Raw genomic sequence first — 20,009 nt, 5'->3', positions numbered from 1 at the left:
ACAAAACGACTGCAAAGACACACAAAATGCCAACAAAATTGCACAAAATGTCAGAAAAAGACACAATAACAAAAACTAAAACACAAACACACACAATGACTCACACAATAATTCACCATATTAACAAGAAAATACACTCAATGAATTCAGAAACACACAATATGTCTAAAAGGACGTCAAAGACAAAACCATTTGTTTCCTTATTAACACTCAGATTGGTCATTTTTGCCTTTTTGGTTCCGGCCCGTCCTGAGTTTTTGGTTCCGGCCCGTCCTGAGAGTGAACATGGCCAAGCCCAGAGTCTTCTTCGACATTACCGCCGGTGGGAACGCCGTCGGCCGGATTGTCATGGAGCTCCGTGCTGACGTGGTGCCGAAGACGGCGGAGAACTTCCGAGCTCTCTGCACTGGAGAGAAAGGCTTTGGCTACAAGGGGAGCTCCTTCCATCGAGTCATCCCTGACTTCATGTGCCAGGGCGGCGACTTCACCAACCACAATGGGACCGGAGGTAAGTCCATCTATGGAGAGAAGTTTGCTGATGAGAACTTCCAGCTGAAGCACACCGGACCAGGAATCCTGTCCATGGCCAATGCAGGACCCAACACCAACGGATCCCAGTTCTTCCTCTGCACCGTCAAGACTGCCTGGCTGGATGGTAAACACGTGGTGTTTGGTCAGGTAGTTGAAGGGATGGATGTGGTGAAGAAGATCGAGTCTTTTGGTTCTTCAAGTGGGAAAACCAACTCCAAGATCGTGGTGGCCGACTGTGGGCAGCTCTGAGCGCCCGCCTTTGAATCCTCACCCTCTCTTTCTGTAGGCCCTGCCCCTGACATTCCTTTGATGGAGCTCCACCCACTTCAGTGATGTGTTGCATCTGTGCCTCTGTTTCCTTTTTTCACATCAAAAAAAAAAAAAAAAAAAAAAAAAAAAAAAAAAAAAAAAAAAAAAGGTTAAATTAGGGGGCCACATCCCGGCGGGGCGGTCTGGCTTGGCCTCTGGAGGGGGCCCTGGCTTTAAAGAACTGAAGCTCGTGGCGCGGGCGGCATCGGCATCTGGGGCGCCCGGGGTGGCTAGGTTGGGGTGCCTCGGGACCGGCGGGGGGACTCCCAGCGGCCCCCTGGTGCCTTATGCGGCTTGGGGTGTGGTCGTTCGCCCTGGGCGGGCTGCTCCTGGTGCTGCATCCATTCCGGGTCCTCCTGGCCTGGGGTCGGGTCCTTGCTGGCTCTGGGCTCACCGGCGGGGGCCCGCCGGCTGCCCGTTCGGCGTGGCTCTGGTCGTCTGCTGGGCGTGGGCTTTGGCTCCTCCGCTGGGGTCTCGGGCGGGGGGCTCTCTGGGCCCTCCCCTCGGGGGGCTGGGCGCGGGGGTGTGGGTGGTGGTGGGGGGGTGGGGGGCCTGGGGGTTGGGGGTTGGAGTCGGTGGCGTGGTGCGCTGGGTCCTTGGCTCCTTGGGGGCTTTTCGGGTATGGGGGGGGCAATGGCAGCCTCTCGGCTTGGGACCTTGGGGGCGTTCGGGGGGCTGCTTGGCCGTGGGGTGGTCGCCGGGGGCCCCTAGATCTCTCGCTCTTTCTGCTGGCCCGACTGCTTCTTCGGGCCCGGGGGCGGCTTATGGGTTTTGCAGTAGCGGCTCTTGGAATCACATTTGTCATGGACGCACTGGCCTCGGGCTGTGGGATAACACTCATACTGGGCTCAACCATAGACACGTTGTTCCCAAATACCTGTTTTATGTAACTTCCACTCACTTCCTCCTCTGCTCACAGCCACCATCATTATTCCTAAGCCGCACACTGGTCACCAGACTGGCTTGATAACACAACAATAAGCACAATATACACAACCACAATTTCACATCACATCACTTGAAACTTATTGATTATTCCCCACCCATTCGTTTTCCTATCTTGTATCCCTCCTCCCTGTTAACTCCCCCCCCCCACCCCCCTCACCCTGGTGTAACACTGCCCTCTCTCTTTTACATCCTCCCTTTAATAAAGTATTTACCCTTCCCTAGGGAGGGCTGGTGATGGTCACAATTATGCAATGAAATAAATTCATTTATTTAATTGCAATAATAAAATATGCATTGCTGTTAAAAGATTGCACTTCTTGTAGTGTTAACCTTCAACAGCATGTGCAAACAAGGTAAAAAAAAAAAAAAAAAAAAAAAAAAAAAAAAAAAAAAAAAAGATTGGTCATTTTTATAAATGCTGACATGAATGTTGATCATGTGACCCTCGGATCAAACAATTACCGCTTTGATAGAAGTTGCCCGTCTCTGCTGTCGTTGATGTCAGTTTTTGTCTAATATCTTTGAACTTCTATAATCTACGTTAATCTACGACACTTTTTCTGGAGATTAGATATTCATATTTCACAAACAAGCTTTTTTTTTTTTTTTTACATTACAGATTTTGCCCTGAAACATTTTTTTTTGGTGATATAATAAACCACTTTAATGTATTTTCTACAAAAATTATTAATTCAATGATTTATTAGATGTTTTAGCTTCAAAGAGGAACAACTGCTAATTTACTAGCTTGGTAGCATTTTGTTTACGTTAACGATTTGGCCTCAAAATCGTTATTTTTGTGGTGTATTTAATGTATTTTCTACTTTTTAATAAATAGTTAATGTATAAGGACTTGTTTTTTTTTTTTTTTTAGCTCCAAAGACACAGAAATAAGAAGCTAACTGGTGTCAGAGTGAAGCTGTAAAATGAATGTTAGCTAATAAATAATTATCTTTTAGATCTTTGTTTACATTAAAGATTTTGCCTAAACTTTTTATTTTGTGATATAATTTTAGTTTTTAAATATTTTCTATAAAGAATAGTAAATTAAATTATTTGTCAAATGTTGTTTTAGCTCCAAATAAACAGCTAGCAGAGCAGGCTAATCACAAACTAGCTTGCTAGCTCTTAGTTTACAATCAAGATTTTGCCCAAACTCTTTTTTTGTGACGTAATGTAAACACTTTTAAAGTATGTTTAATAAAATGTTATGATTTAAATGTCAGACATCACCAAATAAACTGCTAACGGAGCAGGCTAATCAAAACGTAGCTTGCTAACTCTTTGTTTACATTTGAGTTTAGCCTCCAAAACTTGTTTAATCATGTATTTTCGTTAAAAAGTAGTTCATGAAATGATTTAAATGTCAGACATCACTAAATAAACTGCTAACAGGGTTGGGTAATTGAAAACTAGCTTGCTTGTGCGTTGTTTACACATGAGATTAGCCTCCAGAAGTAGTTTATACGTGGTGCAATCATGTACTTTCTTTAAAAAGTAGTGAATTAAATTATTTGAGATGTTTTTTTTAGCTTTAAAGAAGTGAAACATTACCGCATAAACAGCTAACAGAGTAAGCTAATTGAAAACTAGCTTGCTAACTCAAAGTTCACATTGAAGATTTTGCCCAAATGCTTTTTTTTATGTAAACACATAAAGTATTTTTCTATTAAACATTGTGAATTTAATGATTTAAATGTCAGACATCATTAAATAAACTGCTAACAGAGTATGCTAATCAAAAACTAGCTTGTGAGCTCAGTGTTTACATTCGAGATTAGCCTCCAAAAGTTGTTTCTACGTGGTGAAATCATATATTTTCTTTAAAAAAGTAGTAAATTCAGTGATTTGTGGGAAGTTGTTTTAGCTCCAAAGAGGCAAGGCATCACCAAAAAAACTGCTAACAGAGTAAGCTAATCAAAAACTAGCTTGCTCGCTATTTGGTTACATTCATGATTGTGTCCAAACTCTTTTTTTGTGAGGTAATATAAACACTTTCAAAGTATTTGCATGGAATAAATCGTGAATTTAAATGTCAGATATCACCAAATAAACAGCTAACGGAGGAAGCTAATCAAAAACTATCTTTGCTAGCTCTTTGTTTACATTTGAGATTAGCTTCCAAAAGTTGTTTGTACGCGGTGCAATCATGTACTTTCTTTAAAAAGTCGTTAATTCAGTGATTTGTTGGAGGTTGTTTTGGCTCCAAAGAGGCAGTAAATCAGTGAAAGTAACATTGAAAGCTTTTCCTCTGCTTCTCAGGAGGATGTTTAACGATAGCCTTTTCTTAGCGCTTCCATCGATCGACATCTTCTTCTCTGCAGGTTTGTGTGTGTGCGTGTGCAGCTAAAGGGGCTGAACCCTGTGCCCTCAGATTAGCCCCTGCTTGATAGGATTAGGCTCTAATGACGGGGACTTGGGAGACAAAGGGAGTTTCTGCAAAGAGGCTTAGATATGGAAGAATTAGCAGGAACCTTCCACTGCTCTCTTTCTTCTTTCCTCTTAGCTTTTCTCCTGACTCCTTCACTCCTCCTTTCCCCTCTGCCTTGTCTTTCGTGACCTTTGCGCTCATTGTCTCGTGCATATGCAGCGTGTGAATGGCCTCGTAACACTCGGCCGCCTTCCTGCAACTCCCTCTACCTTTCCTCCGTCACATGCGACTGTGCCGTTTTGATTTATTCCACTTGAAAGTTGTGATGATCTATTTTAGTGGGAATTTAACTCTGGATGAATTACTATTAGTTTATTTATTTATTATTTTAAATAGCATTATTTATCATATATATACTTGTCCCATTTACACTTCCCTTATTAAGTAATCAACTGATTACCTTTATTATGTATTTGTTTGTTTTGTTTGAATCTTTTACACACATAAAAGTGCTCATAATACACACAAATAGTGGGTCACTGTAAAAGGAGGACAACTAAAGAGAAAAAAACAGTGAAAAGAAACAAAATGACTCTAAAAGTACAGTAAAAACACAAAAAATACCACAATAATACAGATAATGACAAGAAAACACACAAAATGACTCAAACAAAACCCTACAAAGTGACAGCAATAATATTATGATATAGAAATATGCAAAATGATTCCAAACACACACAAAATGACAACAAAAATGCACAAAATCACTCCAAAATCTACAAAACAAGAACAAAAATCACATTAAAAGATTCCAAAACACACAAAACAACAACAATAACACATATAATGACAGTGGAGTTCAAAGAAAAACACAAAAATACATAAAATAACTCCAAAACGCACAGAATAATAAAATGAGTGCAAAAAGACAAAAATCAAATGCACTAAAGACAAAACATAGAAAACAAAAACACACATGACAAGAAAACACAAAAATTGACAACAAAAATGCAGATAATGACTCCAAACACATACAAAACAATAATGTAAAACAACAAAAACACACAAAATGACAAGAACATTACTGCAAAAATAGACAAAATGACTCAAAAAAGACAAATTGACAGTAAAATACAGAAAAACACACACACATCCTTGTCTAAATGCTTGTATTGCTCATTATTGTGAGATGTGACATGAGTCTGGATCACTCTGTGGATCAAAGTTGTGCGTCTGTGAGCTAAATGCTCCGTTGCGTTGTGTTTCTAATTGCTTCGTTGTCTGATGCTGGTTCTGAACCCGACACAACACACGTATAAAAGCAGGGATTTACGCAGCTTTTCTGCAGCTTATGATGAGAGCAGTGGGTGAAACCATTAGACTGAACCACACAGCTACACAATCAGCACAACGGTGTTGTGCTTTGTTTGGGAAGCAGATGATCTGATGACTGAGACCCACACTTTAATGACTTTGTGTGTCTTGGAGTCATTGTGTATATATTTCTCATGCTTTTGTGTTTTTGTAGTCATTTTTGTTTATTTTTGTTGTGATTTTGTATATTTTTCACTCATTGTGTGTCTTTGTGGAGTCTGTTTGTGTTGTTTTTTGTGATTTTGTGTTTTAAGAGTCATTTTTATGCACATTTATTATTTATTATTTTGTTTTGTTTATTTTTCTGCATTTTTGTGCACATCTTGTCTCTGTTTTGAGTATATTTTGTGATTTTCTGTGTTTTCTGAGTGATTTTGAGCATTGTTGTTGTTTTATTTTCTCATTTTGTGTCGTTTTGGAGTCAATTTGTGTTGTTTTTTGTGGTTTTGTGTTTTCAGAATCATTTTTATGTGTTTTTCATTTAATTTTGTCTACTTTTCTGCATTTTTATAGTCATCTTGTCTCTGTTTTGAGTTTATTTTGTTTGATTTGCTTTGTTTTTGGGAATTTTTGTTGTGATTTTGTGTTTTTCATGGCATTTTGTCTGTTTTCGTTGTTTTGTGTATTTATCCTAGTATTATTCTGTATTTTTATAATCATCTTGAGTGTTTTTTGAGTAAATTTGTGATATTTTGTGTTTTTAGAGACATGTGCATTTTTATTGTTATTTTGTATATTCTCTCATTTTCTGTGTTTTTCTTGTTGATTTGTGTATTTTTTCTGTTACTTTTAGTGAATGTTTCTTGTCATCGTGTGTTTTTTGAGTCATTTTGTCTATTTTTGTTGAGATTTTGTGTTCTTGATGCCATTTTGTGTATTTTTGTGCATTTTTCTCACACCCACACACACACACACACAGTCCTAGATGAGGTCCATATGCTGCCCTAATGTTGTGGTGTACTGGTAGAACAACACAAAGTAAACACACTGTGTGTGTGTGTGTGTGTGTGTGTGTGTGTGTGTGTGTGTGTGTGTGTGTGTGTGTGTGTGTTTCACGTGCACTTTCTCTTTGATAAGCATCTTTCTGTCGTCGGTATCAAAGGAAACGTTGAGCTTTGAGCCGCGTGGACAGACGTGCACTAACATCATTTACCTGTCTGCAGGTCAGAGGGAAATTACATGTGACGTGTAATGGTTTGGAGGAAAGGGGCGGGGCTTAAAGGAGGTGAAAGGTCAACCTCTAAGATGTTTATACAGCTCCGTATGGAGCACATTAACCCTCTCTGCTCAGCAGCTGGAATTAAAGTTTGGGGAACATCGCACTGTATTGTTTTGTGTATTTTTGTGGTCGTTTTGTGTGTTTTTTTGTTGATTTGTGTTTTTTTTATAATTGTGTGCATATTTAGAGTCATAATGTGTACTTGTCTTGTCGTTTTGTGTATTTTTCTGTTTTTTGTATCTATTGGTAGTTATTTTGTATATTTTGTTCTCATTTTTTGTGGTATTATTTTGTGTAATTTCTGTTGTTTTGTGTATATTTGGAGTAAATTTATGTGATTTTGTGTATTTTTCCGTTGTTTATATTTGGTCACATATTTTGTATTTCTTTGGTCGTTTTGTGTGATGTTATTCTGTGTGTTTGGTCTAGTTTTGTGTATATTTGGAGTAACTTGTGTATTTTGTTATTTTGTGTTGTTTTGTGTATATTTAAAGTCATATTTTTATATTAAAAAAGGACATTGAATCCCATAAGTTTAATAATCTGTTTAATATTTCCTCATCTTATATTTTGACACATTAATGGATTGTGTTGCTTTTTGGTCAATGCTTCTTTTTTTAAGATAAACATGTAACTGAGAGACTTTTACTTTGAAAAGCCCAGTCTGAGCATATAATATCAGTTTTTCCTGTGTATTGGAGGTTGTAACAGGACTATATCCTTGATTCCCAGTGTCCTCCCAGTAGAGTGTGCTCCTCCACTGGGCTTTACTGGTTTATTACCACTAGGCTATGCTACGCTCACACCATCAGGAGGAGATGAGGCTTCACACCTCCTTCTCTCCTCCTCCTTTACTTTGAAAGCTTGGCTCCTGCTCCTCGTGCTCATCGTGTGGTGGGGCCCTCCTGTTTCTCACCTCCCTCCTCCTCCCACGGACGCGTCACCCTGAGGTGCTGATCAATTCACAGCCTCCCCTGGAGGTGTGAGAGGCCCCCCCAGCACTGATGGTGTGAGCAGCACATTCTTCTTCTTCTTCTCTTATTGTCCTTTCCTCTCTCTCTCTCCTTCTCTAAAGCCTGTTTATCCCTCCTTTCTCCACCTGTACGGTGCTCCTCCTCACTGCTCCATGTCTGCATACGAGCTGTCCTCCACAGGATGATTCATATTCACCTCAAAATACACAAAAATACACATATGTGTGTGCGTGCGTGCGTGTGTGTGATTCTGTGGGAGTGGAGGCTCTGACCTGTTGACCAGCGGCACAACGTGCAAATTGACTGCACTGCTATCGAGTGTGTGTGTGGGTGCGTGTGTGTGTGCGTGTGTGTGTGTGTGTGTGTGTGTGTGTGTGTTTATGACATTTGAGGGTATTTTTTTTTAATAAAACACCTACAAAGATGAGAACATTTATTCCGTCCTCATGTTTCCATCTTGTATCTTTACAGTTTCTCTGAAGCACAAACTTCCAGGATTTATTCCGTGTGTGTGACGTACTAAGACGCTGGATCACTTCTTACGGGGCTAAATCACCATGGTAACTTATGTATGCTGAACGTCTGACTTCGGTCTCCAAATATTCTGAATTTTTTACCAACTGTTCCCTAATTCTTCAATAGTTACACTGTACATCGGGCCTATCGAGATGTCAGCTTAAAGGTGTGGTCCGCCCACATCCGAATATGTGCCTCCCTCCCGGGTAGAGTTAGAGCTGCGCCCGCTAGAGGCCCAGCATTATTTGGTTTTGTCATAACCATTGAATAGCAATGGTGACCATCTTGAAAAATGGCCACCATATTGACGTTTTGAGTGGTCAACGCCTTTTTCCAAGATAGTGGCCTTTAGAGAGAATCAGTGGCAAATTTCATGCTTTTATACCAAAGTGAAGGATTTTTTTTACTGATCTGCTGCAATAAGGCCCAATATGTGAGCAGATATACCCCTAGGGGTGCACGTACCCCCATTTGAGAAACACTACATTCAGCGCTGCTGCTGAGACTCGTGGTCAGTGTAGTTGGGAACCCCTCGTGTGTGTGTGTGGGTGCATGTGTGTGCTGTGAGCGAGCAGCTGCTTCCCACCTCTGTGTGTGTGTGTGTGTGTGTGTGTGTAGGTGTGAGGCCGTGATGTCGCTGTGATTGTCACGTGTCGCTGTGGGTTCAGTCATTTGCGGTTCTTTACGACTAATCCGTGTTCGCTGGCGTTAATGCGACACCTCCACGGCAGCTGTTCATAAATAAATAAAATAAATAAATAAAGCAGCCGTTGGACTAAATAAAGCTTTAATGATGTGATCGATGGTGGAGACGTGTCGTCATGTGACATCTGGAGCAGATGAGTGAGTGAATACTTGACTGTTGTTATTTATCTGTTGTTGACTTTGACTTTGTGTAGTAAACGTGTGAGTGTGTTCTTAGTTACACACGTTTTATGGATGCAGTACTAAAGTGAGATCATCACAAAGTATAAATGTTGGCTCAGATACTCTTTAGCCCAACATATTACACTAAATAATTACAAAAAGTACAAAAAGAAACAACAAAAACACACACAAAAATTCAAAAATTACACAAAATAACTCCAAAAACACACAAAACGACAGAAAAAGGTGCAAGAAAAAAACAACAAAAACACACAAAAAGATTCCAGAAATAGTCCAAATGACTCATAATACACAATTCAAACAAAGACACGGAAAACCATTTAAACGCACCAAAATGTCCACAAAAATGCACCCAACAACAGAAAAAGGCAAAATAAGAAACGTATAAACACACAAAATGACTAAAAAAAATGCACAAAAATGTCGATACAAAAACAATCTTTTAAAAACATAAAATGACTACAAAAAACGACAGAAAAAGTCACAATAAGTACAGAAAAAAACAACAAAAACACAAAAAGATTCCAAAAATACACAAACTGACAACAAAGATGCACAAAACAACCATCGAAACATTAAAAAATGACAGAAAAATGCATAAAATGTTGACAGAAGCACACTAAAAGACTCCAAAAATACACACAATTACACAAAAACACACAAAGCGACATAAAAATGCACAAAATGTCAACAAAAGTATGCAAAGAAATAACAAAAACACACAAAATAAAATAACATTTTAAAATATCATCGTGAAACTCATTGAAATCATCTTTATTCAATTATTGAATTATTTGCATTCTGGGAGATTAACCTAGATGTATTTTCTATTTTCATGACTTTTATTCACGAGGATGAAACACGCTCCGAGTGATGAGTGCAGCTGTTCTCAAGTCACGGGTAGGGACCCAGAAGGAGGTCGTGAACATTAACACGGGAAAGAAAAAAGGGTTTGTGTTATTTTGGGATTTATTCTGTGTATTTTTTGTGTCTTTTCCTGTAATTTGTGATTTATTTTGTGTATTTTGTTGTTGTTTTGTGCTTTTGGAGTTTTTTTATGTATTTGTGTTTTCCTTGTGTGTGTTTTTCTGTAATCATGTATATGTTTTGAGTTATTTTGTGAATTGTTTTAGTTGTTTTGTGCATTTCTGGAGTCATTTCTGTATTTTGTGGTCATCTTGTACATTAATTTCTCATTTTGTGTGTTTTTGTTGTTGTTTTTATATGTTTTTGGGGGCCTTTGTGCATGAGTTTTTCTACCATTTTGTGTATTTCTGGCGACAATTTGTATATATTTGTTTTCATTTAGTATTTTTATACTCATTTTGTGTCTTTCATGTTGTCATTAAATATATTTTATCAATGAATTTGTAATAATAACTGAAAATACAAGTGATTAATTAAAATCAGCTTATTGAGAGTAAATGTGATTAATTAAATCTTTATAATCTTTACCTGCAGCCCAACAGTTCACTCTGAACTTGAACTTTTTCCCTTTTATAATCTGTAATATTTCTCTTTTAAATCTGCTCCATCTTCCTCAAACACATGCCGTGTTTTATTATTCCAGAATCTTCCTTCAAACGTAAACCTTTCATAGTTTCATTGGTACACTTAAATACATAAAGAGAACATTTTATTTCCGTTTTGTAAATCACACACTTAACGTTTCATGATGAAAATGACATTTTAAATCCGTGTCAGTGTGAGTTTTGCGTGAGAAATAAACCAATAAACGTGTGCGTGCGCGCGCGCGCGCGCGTGTGTGTGTGTGTGTGTGTGTGTGTGTCTTGTAATGCCCAAAGGCGCCGGGAGGAGGCGCACGTGATTAAGCATTAATGTGTGTGAGAGCAGCGAAGAGTCCCAGTGGGAACACACACACATATACACACACACACACCAATAAACAAATAATTCTACAATGATTTTAATTGTTTATTAAATAAAGGAAAATGTTAGAATGAATGCAATAATACTTTTATTTTGAAATGATCATATATAATCTGGGTGTGATTAATCAAACTATGTATTAAATAATAAAACCATTGTCCTGCACGTGCACTGGTGCCCCCCTTATAAGAGATGTACAGTACATACTAAGTAGGGGGCGAGAGCTCGTGCACGTGTGCGCGCGGATCGATGGATTTGCAGAGATCATGTGTGAGAAGTGCGCAGCAGGGTCTGATGATGGGGACGGATCCCAACATGTTGCGGTGCTCGAGGAGCTCCAGGGCTTCGCGCGCTCTGACCTCACTTTGACTCCACGAGCTCCTTGTTTTTCCCCACTCTTTTATTTTGGAGGAAAAATGTATAGAAAACGAGGTGAAAAGTCACATTTGTAACATGTTTTCTACTTTAGTCTAATCAAAAATGAATAAAATTAGATTAAAGGACATGAAATAAAGACTCAAATGGAAAATAAAGCTTTTAATGGCAATAGTTGATGAAAGTTTACGTTTTTTGTTTGTTTGATTGCACGCAGCACAAAGTCAGGACGTCTAATGACGCACTGACTCATTCTTGTCCTTTTGCATTGAGCCGTTTGAAAGTAATACCTGCTGATTTTATTTAAAACGACTCAAAGCATTACCGTCATCGCAAAGCGGATTAAGCAGAAGTGACGGTATTTGCCCCCCTTAGCTTCTCTTTTTACCCAGGACAGCAGAACGCGCTGACCCTCACCAAAGAAGAAGAGCCACTGCAGAGAAAGAAAGAAATAAAGTGCAGCTCCTTTTTGTGCCTTTATAGACGCTAATTGACGTGGTTTAATTGCTTTCTAAAGCTTTTACAGTTATTTTACAACGACGGAGAGCTCAATTCAACCAATTTGGCTTCACAACCTCCTAAAAAATCCACCACAATTACATTTAAATTACTTTTTCTTTCATCAAATCCTCACATTTATCAGATCATTAAAAAAACAACAACACAATAGTTAGATCTGAAAGTAAAAGAAAAAACTATTTAAGACATCTAAACACGTGTTTCAAATTTAAAAAATGCAGCTAATTCTATTTCTAAAAAGTAAGAAATAATCTGAATTATGTTTGTTTCTACTTACCTATGGATAAATACATAAATGCCGGTTTGTTTGATATCTGATCCCGTGCGTAAAAACCAAGTCCGCTGCGCCTCGTCCTCGGTCTGTGGAGGCTTTTAATCGTCATTTCATGCCTGTAAAATGTAAATGCTCCATCACATTATCCATTTTAAAGAAAATAAAACCCCACATGACGCAGTGGTGTGCGCGTGGAGCCGCCTGAACCAACACTGGCTCCGTTTGTGGCCCCGCGGACGCACAGATGATCGATGAGTGGACGCGACGCGCGGAGAGAGAATCAAACTTCATCCGAGCTGGAAGCACCTTATTATGAGCTTAACCTACACATAATGTGGCAGTTTTACACCGCGTGTGTGTGAAAGGGAGCTGATAAATACATTAAAAAGTCTCTAAAAGTCGTGCGTAAAAGTACAAAATAATCCTAAAAACTTGTCTTTAATTGTTCCTTTAAAAAATGTTCCTTCTCATGTTAGTTTGATTTTTTTACTATTTATATATATTGTTGATTTGTCAATTATTTCACCCAAATCTGATTGATTAGTTTTGAATGTGTGCAGTTTTACACCTGACGGGAATACGATGAAAAACAAGCAAAATAAAGTGGTTTATTGTAGTTTTTATTGCTAAAAACTAATAAAAACTACAATATTAATATATTACAGAACATATTTACACTTTTCCTACATAGTCTGCAGAAAAATCTAAAAGTCAGGAAAGCGGAGTTCACCACGAATAGAGATGTTTAACCGAGCAGCACATTTGGTTTAAAGAGTCATTCTGTGCGTGTGTGTGCGCGTGCGTGTGTGTTCTGTGCCTACATGAGAACGTGGCCTCAAACCGATCAATCAGATCCGGATCGATCAGTGTCAGCAGCCAATAGGAGGCGCCCATCCCTGTGCTGCTCTGTGATTGGACAGCGCAGGCAGAATGGAGCGACCCATTACGCACAGACATGTAGGGGGGAGGAGCGCACGAGAATGTTGCCAAATCCTGGAAAAGCACTTTTAATTCACCCGTAACACAAATTACAACTTAAGATAATTTCAAAAATGTATATATATAATTATAAATGGAATATAAACTTTTTTAATAAGGGGAATTTCAGTTTAAATCAAACAGGAATATTTCATCACATTACTCAGATTAATAGGAAGTAAATATGTAAAAGATCTAAAACTTGCACAAAAGCGCGTGTTTGGCTCCGGCTCAGGCTGCAGATGTTACACAGACGTTGTGATGGATGAACTCCAAAATAAAATTTAAAAAAAAGCTTTTGATGATTTTCCAGATTTATTCCAAAATCATGCGGAAAGAAACTTAACAATGAGAAATAAAAGTTGTATTATCTTAAAGAAAAGAAAAAGGTGCACGTCTCGATGCATGTTTTACAGGTGCATTATTAGTCCGTGCATGTGTTGAAGCCGGCGCGTGCACGCTGCGTGTCCCCCGCCCCCCCCCCCCTCCGCATGCGCACCACTTGCTCCGGTCCGGCTCGTTGTGTAAGACGCGACCTGTTATGGCCACCACTGCTTCCGGGTTCCAGCAGTCAGTCAGTCAGTCACTCTGGTCCAGATCCTCCAACACACACATCCATTGTGCACCAAACCGGCAGGCGGCTCACACACACGCACGCACACTCACACGCACACTCTCTCTCTGTGTGCATCGATCGTGGCTCCTTTAAGAAAGACTAAAGCCAGAATGATCAGCCCTCCTCCTCCTCTTCCTCCTCCTCCTCTTCTTCATCTGCTCTGAGACGCTTTTTGCATAAAGAAAAAACTGGAGTCGTGGAAGTGGAGAGAGTGATCAAAGAAAAGCACGAGCTGAGCTGCTGCTTTCACTCAGATTCTCACTATTAGCGCGGGCGTGGGTGCGCGGACCATCATTCATCCGCGCTCCTCCTGACAGACGAGCCCGTGCGCAGTGACTGACTGTGAGCGTGAGTGAGTGAGTGACAGGCATGAGAGCGTGAGCACGAGCTTTGGACTGGAGAGGACTGGCGAGGAGCTCCCGGTGCAGCCGAGGACGGACCGGGCTGCTGAACGCGCACGGAGAGAGCGCGGGAGCTTCACCGTCCACCGACACGCACGGGATTTTTTTTAATTTTATTTATCCTGCAACATCCTCTTGGTTTTATCTGGATTTTCCTCCTGTTTTTCCCCACATCTCCAACCCTGGCCTCTGAGGGGATTTACGCGCACTGAAAGGACGAGCCGGGAGTGCGGAGGGTTATGGCGCAGCGGGTACGTAAAGGCAAAAAGTTTCCCCCAAGTCCCCTGCGCTTGTTGTAACGCCCCGCACGGACGCGCACTCACGGTGTAACTTTCAGTTCTTCTACAACATTCCGGAGACGCATTATTTTCCGCGGTTTTGCGTCTTTTGGCACTGCATTGCGCGCAAAGAGCCGGGACCCTGGGACGTTTTACACACCAGCTCTGACAGGAGAGTTCATGGAAGGGAGATGTGTGTGTGGGGGTGGGGGGGGGGGGGGGGGGTGGAGTAGCTAACCCACTGCGATGTGTGTCAAACTACTACATTTTAATGTCACAGCCACCAAATTACTCCATTTATGGCTTTTTGGGCTGTGCGTAAATTACCAAAAATTATGCAAAATTATTAAATTCCTAATATTGCATTAATTCAAAAGTAAAGTGATGTAAGTAGTTGAGTTTAATAAAAAGAAAAGCAGCGACTGTTGCTGCACACTGGGGTTCGCACGTCCCTGCCTTTAGGGTCCAAACACTCCGCTTTGGGTGATAATGCATTTCCTCTTTTCCCTGACACTAGTTTATCACATCTAGAAAGCTATCAATAATTCAAAGCCAAGTTTATATATATATATATTAAAAAAAAAAACATCAAAGGCGTAAAACATTTAAATCAGATTATTTTACCCAGGCCTTTTTATTTTTATTTCTCTCTTTTTTTTTTTTTTTTTTTTTTTTTTGAAGCAGCTCGTTCGAATCCAAAAGTCACTGGAATAAAAAAGAAAAGTTTGACTATTTTGGAAAAGAAAAAACGCGTCGACCTGCGTTTTGTTGCAGCACTAATCACAGTGTCTCAGAGGTAATAACACGCTGCACAATTATGAGCCTTTAAATGTGAAAGCACTGCAATTAACACGTTTAAGGTATTTGTTGAAAACAATCACCGCGTGTGTTGTTAAAAAAGAAAAGAAAAGATAAAAAGTGTCAGGAATAATAATAAAGTCAGGCGCGTGGGAGTAGTTACACTCATTAAATATAGGACATTATCTTTTATTCAGTGGATTATTGAAGTTACTGTCAAAAAATTTAATGTTTTTTTATGTCTTTAAAACTTTTCTTTAAAATTAAATAAAGTTGTGAAAATATAAAAAAAATATATTTTGAGGCAAATTTAAACATTTACATGAACCTAAAACTTCTTTCATTAGAATAGATTATACACAAAGCGTAAAAACGGTCTGATAATAAGATGTAAAAATATTACAAATCCAAACCCAAAGTGTCCCGTGTGTGTGCGTGTGCGTGCGTGTGTGTGTGTGTGTGCTTTAACCTCCCCGTGTTTGCCTACATATCTATCCGTGCAGTACGAAGACTTGCCCCACTACGGGATGGACGGGGTGGGCCTCCCCACCACCATGTACGGAGACCCGCACGGAGCGCGCTCCATGCAGGCCGTGCACCTGAACCACGGCCCGCAGCTGCACTCCCACCAGTACCCGCACACGGCGCACACCAACACCATGCCCCCCAGCATGGGCTCCTCCGTCAACGACGCCCTCAAGAGAGATAAAGACTCCATATACGGGTAAGCAGGGGCAGGATTCAGCCTTTTTACTTTAGGATTCTGTGCGTAAAAATGTATCCCAAACTTTTACAAATAACCTCCAACAGAATTCCAATAGTTTTCCTCACTAGTGAAATAAATGACAGTGTGTGTGTGCTAAACACAAGCTGCCATGACTGGTTTGTGCTTAAGGCGATTAAGTGTAAAAATCCACCTTAACCAGTTAAAGCAATGCGCACAAGTTCATTAAAAATGACACTATTTAAGATTCACTTTAGAAATAAAAACGTAAAAAAAACGTCAGAGTGAAATGATTTTACTGCTGCTGGAGTTTGAGTCACTTTGGAGGATTTTCGGGTGGATTATAAAGTAAGCAGCGTGCACTGAGAGACGTGCACAGCCTGCAAAGCTGCACCAAGTCTCGGCCGCGCGGGTCCATATACAGCCCTGACCCCGGCCTGGAGCTCTTCTTCTCTCTGCTGACATTTACTATTGTGTGTGTGTGTGTGTGTGTGTGTGTGTGTGTGTTCCCGTGCAGGCACCCCCTGTTCCCATTGCTTGCACTGATTTTTGAGAAATGTGAATTAGCGACGTGCACCCCCAGAGAGCCCGGGGTGGCGGGAGGAGACGTCTGTTCATCGGAGTCTTTCAATGAAGACATAGCAGTGTTTGCAAAACAGGTCGGCACAACTTTTGCCTCTCCTCTCACGCACTGTGCACGCGCACGTGCTTTGTTTAGAACGCATTGTAAAAGATTTGTTGTCACTGTGCGTAAAAAAAAAAAAAAAGCTTCATTTTTTAATGCGCAAACACTGTTAAAGTAAAAATAACACTATTGTTTTTGTGCGTAAAACTGACTTAATAACATGTGAACTGTGTCCAAAACTTGTCTTTATTATTATTTTTAACTTGTTGCAATGTTTTGGTTTTAGATTCGTGCAGAAAAACCTTTATTTTCATCGAATCCAGAGCTGGATAATTTGGTGAGTTTAAATGTGTGTGTTTGTTTGTTTGTGTGTGTGTTTGTTTGTGATGCTGTTGCTCGGGGGGTTGTTTAGTCGCTGTTGTTTTGGGGGGGCTGTTTAATTGGTTGTAAACGCAGAAACAGTTCGACAGCTGTCACGCACCTTTGTGTCATTGGTGTCAAACCCCCGTCGTGCACTTTGATAATTTCACTGTAATGGGATCGTTGTTGTTTTTTTGTGGCTCAAACATCTCTTAAGGTTTTTGTAATAAGGTTTAATATCACTCACTTTTTTAATATCCAAAGATGTGCACAAGCAGCTCATTTTTTTATGATTAGTTTTTAAAAAAAAAAATTTTTAAATTGTGATTTAAATTTTTCAGATGATCCAAGCCATTCAAGTTTTACGTTTTCATCTGCTGGAGCTGGAGAAGGTAATGTTCCGTGTGCTCACACAGCACACATTCTCATTCTATATTTACATAAATGTATTTTTGCTCGTCGCTTATAATTAGCGTCAGAATCAATCATTGGGGCCCGTTTCTCCCTCCGCGTTTAATCACGACGCCAAGCTGTTACAACAGGAACGCACGTCCCTGTATGTATCCAAGTTTGAACGCGCACGGAAACTGCGCATGCATGCGAAGTGAAACGTGGAGGCCAAGTTTTGGGTGAAAATGTAATTTTGTGCAAAGTTTTACACTTTTACGCACCGTTTTCAATTATAATCCAAATTACGCAGAGCAAGTATATACATGAAATATTAAGTTCATTTCTAATCTCACTCGTGTCCATTTTAGCTGATGTCTGGGTTCCCCGTGCGTCATGACGCACACATGTTTTTGGCTCTGATGATGCGGTCAACAGTCAGAATTTCACAGTTTACCCTGAAATGTCAGTGAGGCGGGTCACCGTGCTCTAATGACCGACACCCCGGGCACTGATGGTGCGTTTAACACGTGCTGTTGATGCGCTGCAGCCGCCCAGCCTTCACGTCACTGCCAATTTCAGACGATATCTTTATTTTATTTTGAAGGGAGGGGCGGGAACAAAGTGACATGTGCACATTCTTTTTGGATTTGCACTTGTTGTTCTAGTGGGCGTTGCTACGGAACAGGATTAGGGCCAATTTTGATAGAGAAAATAATTTCGGACAAATTGAGAATAAAGTCGAAATGTCGAGATAAAAGTTGAAAAACGAGATTAATCTGGTGATAAAAGACTAATGTTTGCTATTAAAGTCAAACCTATGGAAGCCGACCAGGACAAATTCACCATAAACGACAACAAACAGTTTGATTTCTGATTGTTTTTTCCTTTTCAACACAAAGTCCTTAAATACATTACAACACTGTGTTTATATGAGATAAAAGAGAAAGAATCTCTTGCTTATTAAACCCAACTTTAAAGTAAAGTTTAATGCAGGGGTGTCAAACTTATTTTAGTTTTATATAAAGTAGTTTGAGTTTAAGTGGGCCGCTGATTTTAGGCGGGAAACGAGTAATTTGAACAATAATTTCCCCAAGTTTGCACTTAACACGTCGTATAAATGATGTATAAAGTATGTAAGGCACCAACAATATCAAGGCATTAAGTGACAGATTCGCTTCTAGATTTACTCCTTAATTTTTATTTAATTTGAGGAAATTATGTGAAATAATTTCAGGAAAATGTAGTTTTTTGAAAAATTTGAGATTTAAAATGACTGAAGTCATGTGAAAAAACCTTGTGGAGTTTCATTAGATTTGTGTTTTTAGAATGGCTGAGAAATCTGAATTATTTGGTCATTTAGACCAGCGATTCTCAGCTGGTGGGTCGCAGACCCAAAAGTGGGTCACAGACCTGTATTGAGTGGGTCACAGACAGCTGGTCAAAAATAAATACTTAATGTTTCTCATGTTGCACAAGAAATTATATGGATTTATGTTTTGTGTGTGTGTGTGTGTTTTCAACAGCTATTTTTGAAAAACTAAAGGGTTGAATTCTAAAAAAAAAAATGACCATGGCAAAATGTGGGTCCCAGGGTAAGACTAGTTGAGAACCCCTGATTTAAGGCATTTATTGATACGTGTCAACGATCTGTCTGTTGTCACATGTGGTGAATTGGCCCTCGTCAGCTTTTGTAGGTTTGACTTTATTAGCAAACCTTTGACTTTTATCACAATATTGTATTTTGCGTTCAGTGTGGAAATTTCGACTCTCGTTTTTCAACTTTGTTTTCAAAATTTCAACTCTTTTCTTGCCCAAACCTATCTTGGCCGTAATCCTCTAATCATATACGTACGATGCAACTTGTTTCTTTTCTTTCTGTGGTTTTCTTTGGTGTGTGTGTGTGTGTGATTTTGTTGTGTAACCGTGTGACTCCGCCCCCTGCAGGTACACGAGCTGTGTGATAACTTCTGTCATCGATACATCAGCTGTTTGAAAGGAAAGATGCCCATCGACCTGGTCATAGACGACCGGGAGGGAGGATCCAAGTCAGACAGCGAGGAAATCACTAGATCTGTGGCTCTAGATCAGGTACGAGCTCCTCCCCTTCCTCTCTGTGTGTGTGTGTGTGTGTTAATGTGTGTGTGTGTGGCTGTTCAGCTATTCTGGGTCACCCCTCTGCGGCTCTGTCGTCCTTATTTGCATATGATTAAGGCTCCGTTTTACATTCCCTGCATCGGAATGAACGGACGGAGATATTTGGGGGCCCTAATGTTTCCATCATCGACCCATTACCACGTGAACCCAGAACGACCCGTTCAGATTAGCTCCTCAGAACCCTGACCTGCCTCGTGTCCATTTTCATTTAGCACCTCTGCTTCTTCCCACGCCCCCCCCCTCCCCCCCATGCTTCATTAGACGTGTTTCTTCCTCTTTGAGGTGCAGATACCACTGATTAGAGCTGGGCGATATATCGACATTTAAGACGTATCGAGTTTTCTGTTTTGGCGATATAGAAAATGACAATATTGCCTGTATCACGTGTCAAACTCAAGGTCTGGGGGCTGAATTCTGCCCTTTAGATTTGGGGGTACCTGTACCCCTAGGGGTATGTGCTGGCAGAGAGAGAGAAACAATAACATTTTTAGTTAAAA

General features: G+C 40.1%; 2 protein-coding genes across 3 annotated transcripts in view; both read left to right on the top strand.

Annotated features, from left to right (window-relative positions):
- Window positions 1-260: 260 nt before the first annotated feature.
- Window positions 261-892, top strand: LOC114476612 (peptidyl-prolyl cis-trans isomerase-like). Its single transcript, XM_028468390.1, has one exon. The coding sequence runs from the start codon at window positions 286-288 to the stop codon at window positions 778-780; it is 495 nt and encodes a 164-aa protein (XP_028324191.1). The 5' UTR covers window positions 261-285; the 3' UTR covers window positions 781-892.
- A 12,846-nt stretch (window positions 893-13,738) lies between these two features.
- The window catches only part of meis1b (Meis homeobox 1 b), a 114,284-nt gene continuing 108,013 nt past the window's right edge, over window positions 13,739-20,009 (top strand). For both annotated transcript variants that reach the window (XM_028468410.1, XM_028468409.1), the window contains exons 1-6: window positions 13,739-14,434; window positions 15,763-15,983; window positions 16,501-16,642; window positions 16,895-16,945; window positions 17,310-17,360; window positions 19,303-19,446. In XM_028468410.1, coding sequence (XP_028324211.1) covers window positions 14,423-14,434; window positions 15,763-15,983; window positions 16,501-16,642; window positions 16,895-16,945; window positions 17,310-17,360; window positions 19,303-19,446 — 621 coding nt within the window. In that variant the 5' untranslated portion in view covers window positions 13,739-14,422. The remainder of the gene's footprint in view (window positions 14,435-15,762; window positions 15,984-16,500; window positions 16,643-16,894; window positions 16,946-17,309; window positions 17,361-19,302; window positions 19,447-20,009) is intronic.

The sequence above is a fragment of the Gouania willdenowi genome, chromosome 15 (assembly GCF_900634775.1).
Source record: "Gouania willdenowi chromosome 15, fGouWil2.1, whole genome shotgun sequence".
NCBI lineage: Eukaryota > Metazoa > Chordata > Actinopteri > Blenniiformes > Gobiesocidae > Gouania > Gouania willdenowi.
Note: the sequence above shows the minus strand (reverse complement) of the source record. Positions and strands in the feature narration are given on the sequence as shown.

Coding starts and splice junctions, on each gene's coding strand:
- LOC114476612 (XM_028468390.1), top strand. CDS start 286: ATGGCCAAGCCCAGAGTCTTCTTCGACATTACCGCCGGTGGGAACGCC.